Source organism: Onthophagus taurus, chromosome 3 (assembly GCF_036711975.1).
Source record: "Onthophagus taurus isolate NC chromosome 3, IU_Otau_3.0, whole genome shotgun sequence".
In the NCBI taxonomy this organism is placed as follows: domain Eukaryota; kingdom Metazoa; phylum Arthropoda; class Insecta; order Coleoptera; family Scarabaeidae; genus Onthophagus; species Onthophagus taurus.
In genome coordinates this window covers 15,314,909-15,327,827 of record NC_091968.1, presented here as the reverse complement: position 1 = coordinate 15,327,827, position 12,919 = coordinate 15,314,909, and the positions used below count along the sequence as shown (strand labels likewise).

Sequence of the window (12,919 nt, the reverse complement as noted above, 5' to 3'; positions counted from 1 at the left end):
GAGGACTCAATTTCCACCCCTGAAGAACGTATTGACGAGCAGACAAATTTTCATTCAGACCCCGATCAAATCGGTCCAGGTTAGTGGAATCCTATACTCTATCCGCAATGGAGAATTGTTGTAGATTATCGAAAGCTTAATGAAAAGACTATCGAAGGCCGTTATCCTTTACCCAACATCGCGGACGTATTAGATAAGTTAGGTCGATGTAATTACTTTACAACCCTTGATTTGGCCAACGGCTTCCATCAGATAGCAATGAATTCTGAAGATATACCAAAGACCGCTTTTAACGTCGAAAACGAACATTACGAATAGGTTCGAATGCCCTTCGGGTTACGAAATGCCCCGGCTACTTTCCAACGCGTTATGGATAATACATTACGAGGACTACAAAACGAAATTTGTTTGGTGTATCTTGATGATATAATTATCTATTCAACTTCCTTGCAGGAGCATGTAGTAAATTTAAATAAAATTTTCCAACGACTTAGAGAGACTAATTTTAAAATACAATTGGACAAGTCAGAGTTTTTAAAAAAGGACGTCGCTTATTTAGACATATTTAAATATCCGCTATTAAAAATTAGCCACTTCCCAATACCAGGAAAGAAATTAAGAGCTTGATGTTATCGACTTTTCAAGAATTATATTAAGTCAAAGATTACTTATGCGATTCATTTTAAAGACGAGTCACATGTTTCTAACATCTGTGAAATACATCTAAATTGTGCTTGCAATTTAGTAAAATGTAATACGGTTCTAACGAACGTAACGGACCAAGATGAACAGACTAATATTATCTTAAATCATCACGAAGGAAAGACCAATAACAGAGGTATTTTGGAAACAGAAACCAGGATAAGAAGACAATACTATTGGCCAGCAATAAAGAACGATGTAACTAGCCTTATCAATGTTTGTGACACTTGCCAAACAAAGAAATATGATAGAAACCCTCCAAAACAAAAGTTAACAATGACACCCACTCCTTGTAAACCATTTGAAATCGTTCATATCGATTCAGCTTATGTTTTGAATAATCAATCCGGTATAGAAGTTGTCAACGCTTTTGTAACTTGTATGTCTCACCACGGCTTACCATTCTTAGTAATTATGGATAATAGCACAGAACTAAAAAATACGGTAGTCCAAGAATTCTTTAAAACACATAAAGTAAAAACGCATTATATTACGGTAAACTCTCCTCAATCTAACGGTCCTATAGAACGGTTTCATTCCACCATATTAGAACACTTAAGGGTAATTAAAGAAATAAATAAATATTTTAAACCATATGCCTTATGCAATACTTGGTCCTTCGTTCACGTGAAGGAAACAACATCATCTTTCACTTCTTGTATACAAAGTTTACCCTCCACATCAACAGTTTCTTTGTCATCATTGTCTCCCTTGTCAACAATATCTTGTGAAGTTGAACCACTATTTCCACTACCTGATGAACCATCATGTCAACCTTCACAAAATTGTGCAAATCCGCCACCTCATTTAACATCAGAACCCGCATCCGAACTGCTTTGGACTCCTCCACCAAAAAGGCAAAGGAAAAAAGACGCAAAAGAAAACCTTGCCGACACCGTTTCAAAATCAATGGAACAAATAACCGACATTATTCGTGAAGAAGATTGAACTAATATAACTTTTGGAAAGCTAGTAACAAACTTGCTTAACGAAAAACCCCCCAATATTCAAAAAAACTCAGGGTGGAAATATTGCGCCTGCTGGAAGAAGAAAACGTAATTCCATAATGTTACCTTAAATTTTTGTTTTGTTGTATTGTGCTGGTTTGGTTTAGAAGTGGGTTTTATAGGACAACTAAAGAACAAATACGATGAATGTGATATTTAGCACATCGACACAGTTTAAAGCGTAGTGTCGTGTTTCTATCACTTTTTTTCAAAATTGAAATTGTGATAGAAACACGACACCATATTAAGGTGTCCCATATTAATTAAAATAATATTTAAAGCCAGCACTGCAAATGTATACTATTTATTCAGACAGAGGTACTATATTATAAATTAGCAAAATTATTGTAAATAAAACAAAACGTTATTAGACTTTACTAGTTAATATTTTATTTAGTATATACAAAATAAAAATGTTTTTTTTTAATTTTTTTTTATTTTTATACAATACCTACTTGTAAAAATAATCAAATTAAATTGAATGTCTTTTATTTTAGTCGCATAACATATTCCAATTGTCATGGTACCGCTCCTTCATTATTAAAATAGTTGCATAACAAATCGCGATTTCTTATGAACATTCTTGCGGGATTGTTGCTGCCCATTCGACCCACCCTTCTAAAGGAAAATTCCTCCGTTCGCCATTGCCCTGCAATAATTCGCCCATTTTCTCCAATTTGATCCCCATACGCCTGACTGCAATAACTTCCACCATTCCGATGTCTTCTTAAATAGTTATGTAGAACAACGGTACTTTGTACAAATTGTTCAACCATTTCTGTAGATGCTAGAATTGGTTTTCTTAAACTCCTCCACCGTTGGCATAATATTCCGAAGGCGTTTTCAACTGTTCTCCTTCCCCTTGACAGACGATAGTTGAAAACGTTTTTCTCCACTCCTAAATATTGTCCTGGGTAAGGACGCATAATGTTTTCTGCCAATGGAAATGCAGCATCCCCCAAAACAAAATGTGGCAACACAATATTGCTCCCTTGGAGCGGTTTTGGTGCAGGAATGGGAAGAATTCCATTTAATAATGCACTTCCTAATGCGCTGTTGCGAAACACAGTGCTGTCGTGATTTCGTCCTGAGGTTCCAATGTCAACAGCTATAAAATTATAATCAGCATCTACTGAAGCCATCAGGACTATGCTGAAAATATTTTTGTAATTATAAAATTCGCTCCCGGATTTCTTGGGTGTCTGGATATGGATGTGCTTCCCATCGATTGATCCTATGCAATTAGGAACTTGCCATTTCAACAAAAAATCATCTGCAACTTTTTTTAATGCATCCACTGTAGGTGGTGGCATCACCAATGGTTGCAAAACCTTCCAAAGTACTGCTGTTGTTTCCTTAAGGATACAATGGACTGTTGTTTTACCAATCCGGTAATTCCATGCCATTTCTTGCATGGAACAACCTTCGGCTAAATAACTGCAGAAAATAATTTAAATACGTTAAAACTTATGTAAAAAATAATTTGAAAAATTATTAATAATTGCAAAGGTTATTTTGTGCTTACTGCAATGTAATAATTAATCGAAGGGCTGGTGATAAAGCCTTTCGCTTTGAAGTTTTTTCTAGATGAGGCCCCACTGTTTTTAATAAATCCTTGAATTCTTCAAAAGACATTCTCGAATATTTAAAGAATTCATTGTTGTCTTCTTCTTTTTCAATCATTTGTTTGATTAGTGTTGCAAAATTTCCCTCGACATCGCGGTTTTGGTTTACTGGTCGTCTAAAAAACCTTCGTTGCTTTCTTATGCCTCTTTTGCCAAAAGCTACGGTTGCAGATGCAGCCAAAATTGGTGTGGTAGCAAGAAGTATTTTTTTTTCTTATCCATAACAAAAATATATACAAAAAATCTGGATAACTGAAAATATCAAGCTGTTAACAGTCTGTACATTCTATTAAATCGACGAAAAATACAACTCACCTATTAATACAAAATTAACACTAAACTGTATATTAAATAAAACTTATAAAAATAAAATGCAAAACGCGAAATCTAACACTAAACTATAATACACAAAAATAAAATCCAAAACAGTTATCAACACGTAAACAGAGTAGAAAGCTAAAAGTACACCATTCTACCAACCACAAATAATAAAATTTGCTTATTTTTCTGGTTTTTGTTGGCAACACATCACGTAAAGTAAAATTTTTAAAATCCTTAAAGTCGTTCCCTAAACCGGTCAGCGCTAAGCATAAATTCCCTTAGGCTGAGACCAGCCTAAGGGAATTGGCCACTGGAACCGACTACGTACGACTACAGACTGTGGACGACTAATGTCAAGTTGGTCGTACGACTTGAGCTCTCACATTAGAGTATACTTGTCGGAGTCGTAAATCCACAGTTCGTTAGTTCACAGGAAGTGGTTCTGTTGAATTTTGATCCAGTTTGTCTTAAATTTGTGGGTATTTAAAGATCAATGGGTTGTTTCACCTGCTTGAAAGTAGTAGTTTGTTGTTGAGGCGAAGAAGACGACGTTCAAGAAGAACAGAATGGGTTCACCATATATTCATGAAGAGAGAAGAGCATGGCGAGTTTCACCATTTAATGGATGATTTGAAGAATCATCCCAACAAATTCTTCGACTACTTCCGTATGAGTTTGGACACGTTCAACTATATTCTGGAAAAAGTTAAACCTGAGCTGACAAAACACAGCAACTTTCGCCGAGTGATATCACCTGAAGAGCGTTTGGCTGTTACGCTGAGGTGAGTAGTCATTAATAAACAACAAAACATTAAAACTTATTATATATTTAACAGAAACAACTTAACTTTAAGCTTACATTCTATTACCACACCTACAAATTTAGTGAACATCTTCATTGTTTAGGGGATGAACAAGTACAGGATCAAAATCTTTAAAAAATGCATGAAGTCCCTGCTGATTAGATGGTGTAGGGGTTGGAGATGTGTTTTGTAGGACCGTGTACGTTGGACCTAGTGAGGATGAACTTCCTCGATTTGGAGGAGTTTCTCGTCGAAATTAGATGGGTGCTTCGGCCCTTTGGCTACCTTCTTTGGCGGTGACTTGAAAACATGTCGAGAGATTGGTGGCATTTGGGTTTGTGGTGATGGTGACCTAACTTGTGATGGTTGATGGTGATTGGATTCACTATCATCTTCTGTGGGACAATCACGCACAAGGTCGGACTCTGATTCATCAGGAACGCTACCTTTCAAGTCTCTTGAAGTTATTGTATCTTTGAGAAAAACCATTATTTTATAATAAGGCCATTTAGGGATGTACTCTTCTCCTGAGTCACCAGACCTATGCGTGGTAGTTTTTTTGTATTCCCTTCTGAATATGTCTCTTAGACCTCTCCATTTCTTCTTCAGTTCTTCAACTAAAAAAAAAATTGTTTCAGATATTTGGCCACAGAATCATCTTTCAAAAGTATTGGATATTCTTTCCGAATCGCTAACAATACAGTTGGTGGGATTGTGCATGAGACGTGCAGAGCAATTTGGCGAAAACTAATGGGGATGCACATGAAATTCCCATCATATGAAGAGACCATCAGCATTACAGAAGGATTTTGGAGGCGATGGAAGTTCCCAAATTGTATAGGTTCCATCGATGGGAAACATATTCGTATTAAAGCACCTTCACACTCAGGCAGCTTACACTATAATTATAAGCAATTTTTTTCTATTATTCTGCAAGCTGTTGTTGGTCCAAACTATAGATTTATAGCAATAGAAGTGGGGGCATATGGTAAAGAGAGTGACGGTTGAATATTTTCGAATTCAAATTTGTCAAGAAAGTTACAAAATGGTTCACTCAATGTTGCGTCTGAGCGGCAATTACCTGGTACTGAACTGTTTTTACCTCATGTAATGATAGGAGACGAGGCCTACCCTTTAAAAACATTCCTAATGCCCCCCTACCCTCGGAAGAAAGCAGGAAATGAAGAAGATATTTACAATGGGCGTTTATCATTGGCTAGACAGGTCGTTGAATGTGCATTTGGCATAATGGCCAGCAAGTGGAGACTGTTAATTAAAGCCATCGAAGTTGAGTCCGAACGAGCTGATTCCATCATTAAATGCATATGTTTGCTTCATAACATTATTATTGATAGAGAGAGAATACCTTTGAATTTCGTGCCCGCACCCAACTGCTCTCAACAGAACCTAGCCACTAATAGAGCAAGTACTTTGGGTGAAAATCGTGCTGCTAGAAGAGCATATGATATTCGAGAACAATTCAAGATTTTTTTTGTTAACAATCCTTTATAAATTAATTGTTTGTATAATCAGTATAATCATAAGTAGGTTCCTTCATGTATCTTGACGTAAATTTATCATTAAAAATTAATACAAAATTTATATACGCACCTTTCATCTTTGCACGACCGACTCGGATCCAGTGTGAGAGCGCTCATTATATTCACATAGTCCGGAAAATTCGTCCGTAGTCGTGCGACTACGTACGACCAACAGTCCTACGTAGTCGGTTCCAGTGTGAAACCAGCCTTAAGGTTACGACTACGGCTGCGGCTACGCTTACGGTTAAGTTTGACATCCTAAACCCACCATAACTCGTAATCGAAGTTACGCTAAAATTCTTGTAACTCCGCGACTATAAGACTCGCGACTTAATTCCTCATTTTCATCTGCGGAATTGAGTATCTTTCGTTATCAATCCTAATTGAGAAAGTAAATTTAAGTTAATTATTTTACGTAGTTTAGTTTTGTTTGTGAATCTATTAATAATTTTAAACGTTTTCTTAAAATAAACAATTAATTAACGTGTTTTATTTTTATTCCGCGTCTTCGAAGCGGACAGTTAATTGGCGACGAGGATAGATCGTTGAACGTGAATTCGTGTGAATTGTGAAACGCGAGTGAACGGGAACTTTTTAGTTCGAAACAACGATTCAATAAGTGCCTAAACGGACAACCCATTCGATTTGGATTCCTAATAGTGTGGATACGGGAATAATGAAAGCAGCCGTTGCCATCTGTATGATCTTGTGAGTACACTTATTTTTGGTCATCCTTTCCGTTTTCTTTTGTGTCTGTTCACCTTAATTTTCCAAAATCGACTCATTCAATTGCAACGACCTCCTTGCGGAGATACAACAAATTTAAAATGAAGTAAATAATACAACCATGGCGAACGAAATTAAACAGATTCATCAGAACCTGATACCGGTCTTCAATGGCGATAAGAACACCTTGGTTAATTATGTAGACACTTGTGAATACTTATCAAAATATGTAGATTTTTAAGAAACCCTAACGACCTGGACACTGCAAAAGAGCTTCTTATGATATTTAAAGGAAAGCTCGACGAAAGAGCACGGGAAGCGTTGAACGCAAACAAAAAACCCGATACATGGCCAGAATTGAAGGCTATTTTATTGCACAATTTGGAGATAAAAGATCAGAAGTTGTGATGGCATATGAACTCAACAACACCCTGCCTAAGTTTGGAGAAAATGTTGCGTCTTTCGCTGCCAGACTAAAACCTACACTTTATGAGCTATTGAGTAAAATCAATACGCATGCGCGAGAAGTCTAGAATAACACGCTCGTATTTCATTTCTCAAAGTTTTGTCACCTGCATAACCTCTTAAATGTCAACAAATGTACAACGTGTTTTCACCACCACTGACCATCACACATCATTCGATAGTACTGCATAATTCTGTCATAATTTGGTGATAATTTCTTGTTATTTAGTGTAATTATTGATTGTAATATGTTTTCTACGAAACAACGCAACAAGTTTTCAAATATTCGATAATTTGACGTAAGTTTTTTTAATTGTAACCAGACAACATGTAGTTTAATCTTTTTTAAGAATACAACATTATAACAATATATTTTTTTGTAATAGGAAGCCTTCTGAAGATGCCTTAAAAAAAGGCGAAACCGGTCAAGGTACAATTAGTATTAACTAAAATTCATTGTTTAAGTGCACATTAGTATATCTTTATTCCAAATCTAAATTTTATGTCAATCAGCATCTACCAAGAACCAATATAACGATAACTTACTTTTATATTTGACCAAATGCAAGAATATTCCATTATCGAAAATTTTGCAATTCAAACGCCACACTGTGTAGAACGAGGGAGTAAGGCAATAAAAGCGCCGATACCCGGCGCAATATATTTAAAGAAGAAAACAAGGATCATGTATTTTTTTGTTTGATTTTTCCCAATCTTATGATATGTTGATAGGAATGGATCTAATAAAGAAAAAGGACAATTGGATACCGAAACCGAAATGTTCAAAATATTGCCATGGTTACCATCCCTTCCAACACTGGGAAGACCGCGTCGAATAGTCGGACGCACCCCATTGGTGGGCATTCATGGAGCTGAGATTAAAAGGAAGGTCGTTCGACCCACAGGACATTAGATTACAAATATCGTTGCTGTATTAATCTTGTGTAAAAAAAATATTGTAAATAAAAAACCAAGTTAAGTGTTTTTGAGAATTTGACTCCATCACGTGTTCCCTCTCCCCCTCATCCCGGCAACAATTGGCTCCCAACGTTCCTCTGCACTGATGCCGAAAATTTCTACCTCACAACTAAGAAGAAGTTTACGTATTGCGGATCAATCCCGCTCAATAACGTACCGAGAAGCACCAAGCAGCTCTTCCGAAGAAGAGGAACCTACCATTACGATGAACCCGGAGATGCAAACAGCGGAACCTGTCGTCAACAAGATGGACTTGACAAACATCATCAACCCATTGATAGGACTGGCAAAACAACTACAACTCGACGATAATGAAAAATTTGTGGCAGACCTAGAAGACCACTTCATCAAACTGGAAATTCTAGAGCCAAAGAAGCTTGTTTATCGGGAAACTCCGCTAAGTGGTACACTAAATTCGATGACCCTAACCCCCCCCTTTAACGTTCAATGAATTCAAAACGGAAATCGTCGCTCATTTCAACCATGCCCGCATACTCACCTCAATAAATAGACAGTACTTTGCCAAACAACAACAGCAAGGAGAGCATGCGGAGGCTTTTCTTAAATTAAGGTCACGACAAGCCGCCCGATTGAAACGAAACGCCGTGGAAGATATTCCGATGTATATATCGCCGATGCTGCCTGCAATGCAAATGCTGATGAGGGAAGCTACAATCCTGGAAGATCTACTGCTGAAATCAAATATATTAACCAAAAGAAACCAAAATAATACAGCGAAAAACAGAGCGATCGCAGCCAACCAACTACACACTCCCTGCAGCCACCTGAAAGCAACCCTATGCGTACACATCAACAACAAGTAAACCACGGCTCTCGTAGATTCAGGGGCAACCGCCAATTTCATTGCTATGAATGTCGTTGGTAGCTACCTAAAAGAGAATTATTAAGCAAAACAAGCAGACCCCTACAGCAATCTCGAAATCCTGGGCTCGACAACCGTCAGATTTTCAATCGACAACGTTGAATTTACTGAAGAATTTCTGGTGGTCCCGCGACTGTCACACCCCATCATTCTCGGCGAACCCTGGCTTCTTCGTGAGGGACTGCTGTTGGATTTCCAGCGAAGATGTCTTTACGCTGGAAGGAAGCAAAGACAAACATTTTTCTGGACAACTTCCCAAACTATCACCAACAAGATTCCCACGGACCGAATCAATATCAGAAGCGAATTTCCAGAAAAATACAAACAATAGTTAGAAAACACAATAAAGAGATTCGGAAACATCTTTTCCAACAACATCGGGACGACTACAGGATCAACACAACACAAATTAAAACTGATATTCCACTCCAAACCTTTCCAATCACCCCCGTACCGCTATCCTACACAGACCAAGGAAATCATTGCCCGGGAGGTGGAAAGGATGCTGGAGGAAGGCATCATCGAACCCAGCCAGTCGAATTATTCATCACCGGTGGTAATAGTAAAGAAAAAAGACGGAGCCGCGAGATTTTGCGGTGATAGTGCCACTGCGATCGACCCGCTTTTACGAAGCCTCTTATTGCGACGCCTCCTCTGAGACCTCGACAACTTCGGAGGGTCGTCGGTCGCCTTTTGCTTTGGCTCGTTTAGCTTTGGGCGCCGCGACCTCTTTCCTAACAACCTTGGTAGCTGGAGCGTTCGCTTTGGGGGCAACGTTAGCGTTGTCTTTCGGCTTTTTCGCCTGGCTACTAATCGCTTCCACAGGTTTCGCAGCGACTACTGGAGCGTTTTTGTCCCCTTTTTGCGCCTGAATAGGTGCTTTCGGGAGAACGGTCGGTTTGACCTTTGGGGCTGCCGCGGGCGCCCTCGTTTCCGCCGCCTTTGGGTGTTTTGGGCACCTTTAGTTGGCGGTATGAGGGCCACCGCAAAGGACGCACTTGGCGGGCGCATCCTTTGCTTTGGAGCAGGAAGCCGTCGGATGGTCACCAGCGCACTTAACGCAACGAGGTGCACCATTGCACATTCGTTGGGAGTGGCCATAACGCTGACAGCGATGACACTGACCGACTTCCGTCTTCTTCTTGGCGCTCTCGACCGTTATGGTTAAACCCATGACCGTTTTGAGGTCGAAGATCCGTTTGGCGTCCGCGGTCTTTTTCAAGACGCACAGGACTAACGGGATCGGCCTCCTTTCAGAGCCCTGGCGCATACGTTTTACCGTATCGGGCCAGAATCCCTGTTTTCTCAGGTCGACAGCAATGCTGTCCAATGCTTCGAAACGTGTTCCAATCGAGGAAATTTGGTGACTCGCATTCGACGACCTTGAGCTATCCTTCACCGAATTCCGTACAACGCTACTGAAGAAATTCAATGACCCACAGCGAATAGCTCAAGTGAACGGTCAATACTTCAGCCAAATCGTTTTGGCCAATCGTGCCAAATTTTTTTAACCTTCCTCTAGTGGCGTACGGTCTCACAAACCGACGCTTTACCTTAACGCTAAATTCTAGCGAAACGGTTTACATGGGTGGGGCGCGATCTTACGTAATTTCTTGGAAGATCAATACACATTATATCGCATCAGTGTTACGCACCACCGGTGAGTAGTACGTTGATTATATTCATTTTCGGTCTAAGGGACCGGCGCAACTATTGAAGTTATATGTGGAGACAGTTTAATTTTGAGGTATGATGTTTCAGTTGATATTTGTCTCGTCTCATATTTGTTTACGTATAGATTTTTGTAGTTATGGCTTAGGAAAAAGAACAGGCACCTTTGCTGAAACTAATGACAGAAACGGAAGAAAATGGCGATAATCTTAGAGCTGCTGATGATTCAGAATCAAAAGAGGAAGATGTATTAGAAGAAAGATCAGAAGATAGCGATAGTGAACAAGAACTAGAAAATGAGCATGAAGTCGAAGATGATGGGGTCTTTTATATTGGTAAATATAATGTTACAAAGTGGAATAAGCATATTATAACAACTAAAAGGCGCAACAGAGCTATAAATATATTACGCGAATTACCTGGTGTAAAGAAAAATTTTCAACAGCTAAAAAGCCCAACATCAATTTGGAAATGTTTTTTCAGTGAGGATATTTTGAATGTTATAGTTGAAAAAACGAATCAATTTATAGAAAGTTGCAAAGAAAATTTTACTAGAGATAGAAATTGTAATCCAACCAATAGTATTGAAATGAAAGCAATATTGGGGCTCGTGTATGTTGCTGCTGTAAGAAAAAGCAACCACGTCAATGCTGATGATTTATGGCGAACTGATGGAACATCTATGGAAATATTTCGACTCACTATGTCACTAAGTAGATTCCGTTTCCTTGTAAACCACATTCGATTTGCCGATAAAAATACCCGAAAAGAGAGAGAAAAGCTTGATAAATTCAAAATAATCATAAAAATCTGTATTTGACACGTTTGTAACAAATATAAAAAAACCGTACTCTCTCTCGAAATATGTAACAATCGATGAGAAATTGGAAGCATTTAGAGGAAAGTGTCGATTCCGACAGTACATTCCATCAAAACCCAAATTTGTATACCCTATGGTATACAAATTCATGCTTTAGTGGATTCGATATCATTTTACACTAGTAATCTCGAAGTATATGTTGGCAGACAGCCTTCTGGTGTATTTGAAGTGGACACAAGGCCTATAAGCGTGGTAACACGCTTATGTGAACCTATCTCAAATACAGGGCGTAATATAACTACAGATAATTGGTTTACAAGTGTAGAATTAGCAGAAGAACGTATTGAAATGGGATTGTCGACTGTGGGAACTCTACGTAAAAGTAAGAGACAAATTCCGCCAATATTTTTACAAGGTAAAATTAGACCTGTAGGATCAAGTATGTTTGGCTATGAACGATATTCTACGATAGCTTCATACATCCCCAAAAAGAATAAAACAGTATTACTCCTTTCAACTATGCATCATGATGATGCCATTAATATCAATACCGATAAACCAGATATTATTATGGATTATAATAGAACGAAGGGAGGCGTCGATACTGTCGACAAGTTATGTGCTGCCTACAACTGTGCGCGGGCAACTAGAAGATGGCCTATGGTAATATTTTTCAGCCTTATGAATATTGCCGGTATAAACTCATTCATAATTTATACAAAAAACAATCCTACTAAAAATGTCGTTCGTAGGAAATTTCTACTCACACTTAGCTTCGATTTTATTGCTGATCAGCTAACAATTCGAGCTCAATCCGACTACTTACCCAGAAATTTACGTAATAGAATAGCTGAAGTATGTGGCACATCATGCCCTCAACAGGATATTTCAAAACTCATAGTAACTGGTCGTTGTACAATATGTGATTCCAAAAAGAATCGTAAGACACGATACAAATGCAGAAAATGCAACGTATTTTTATGTTTGGAGCATTCTGAAATAGTATGTAATGAATGCTATATTTCAATGAACGACTGAACATACCGAATTTATATAACGTAATATTTTTGTCTTCATTCGGAATACTAGTGTCCCGATGAACATCTAATACATGGCAATAAACAAGAAAATGGCATTATCAACCTGTTACTATTATCTTCGACACCTAGTAACTGTACCCATACATCAGTGCAAATACGAAATCAATTATAGAACAAATCGATGAAGCTAACTATATTGGAGATTTCCCACAATCTACCAAACTCCAAACAAAAGATCTGCGAAAGATCTAATTTTACAACCTTAAAAGGAACTTATTTAATCGTATTACCAGCCGGTTGTAGCTTTCAAACAAACGAATCAATCTTTATAAACGTA

General features: G+C 38.2%; 1 protein-coding gene across 1 annotated transcript; it reads right to left on the bottom strand.

Moving 5' to 3' along the window:
- Positions 1-2,165: 2,165 nt before the first annotated feature.
- Positions 2,166-11,213, bottom strand: LOC111414317 (uncharacterized). The gene is made up of 2 exons (XM_023045629.2): positions 3,235-11,213; positions 2,166-3,146 (listed from the first exon to the last, which is right to left on the bottom strand). The coding sequence occupies exons 1-2, from the start codon at positions 3,390-3,392 to the stop codon at positions 2,228-2,230; spliced, it is 1,077 nt and encodes a 358-aa protein (XP_022901397.1). The 5' UTR covers positions 3,393-11,213; the 3' UTR covers positions 2,166-2,227.
- Positions 11,214-12,919: the final 1,706 nt, after the last annotated feature.

Coding starts and splice junctions, on each gene's coding strand:
- LOC111414317 (XM_023045629.2), bottom strand. CDS start 3,392: ATGATTGAAAAAGAAGAAGACAACAATGAATTCTTTAAATATTCGAGA. Junction 3,147..3,234: donor CGATTAATTATTACATTGCA/GTAAGCACAAAA, acceptor TATTTTCTGCAG/TTATTTAGCCGAAGGTTGTT.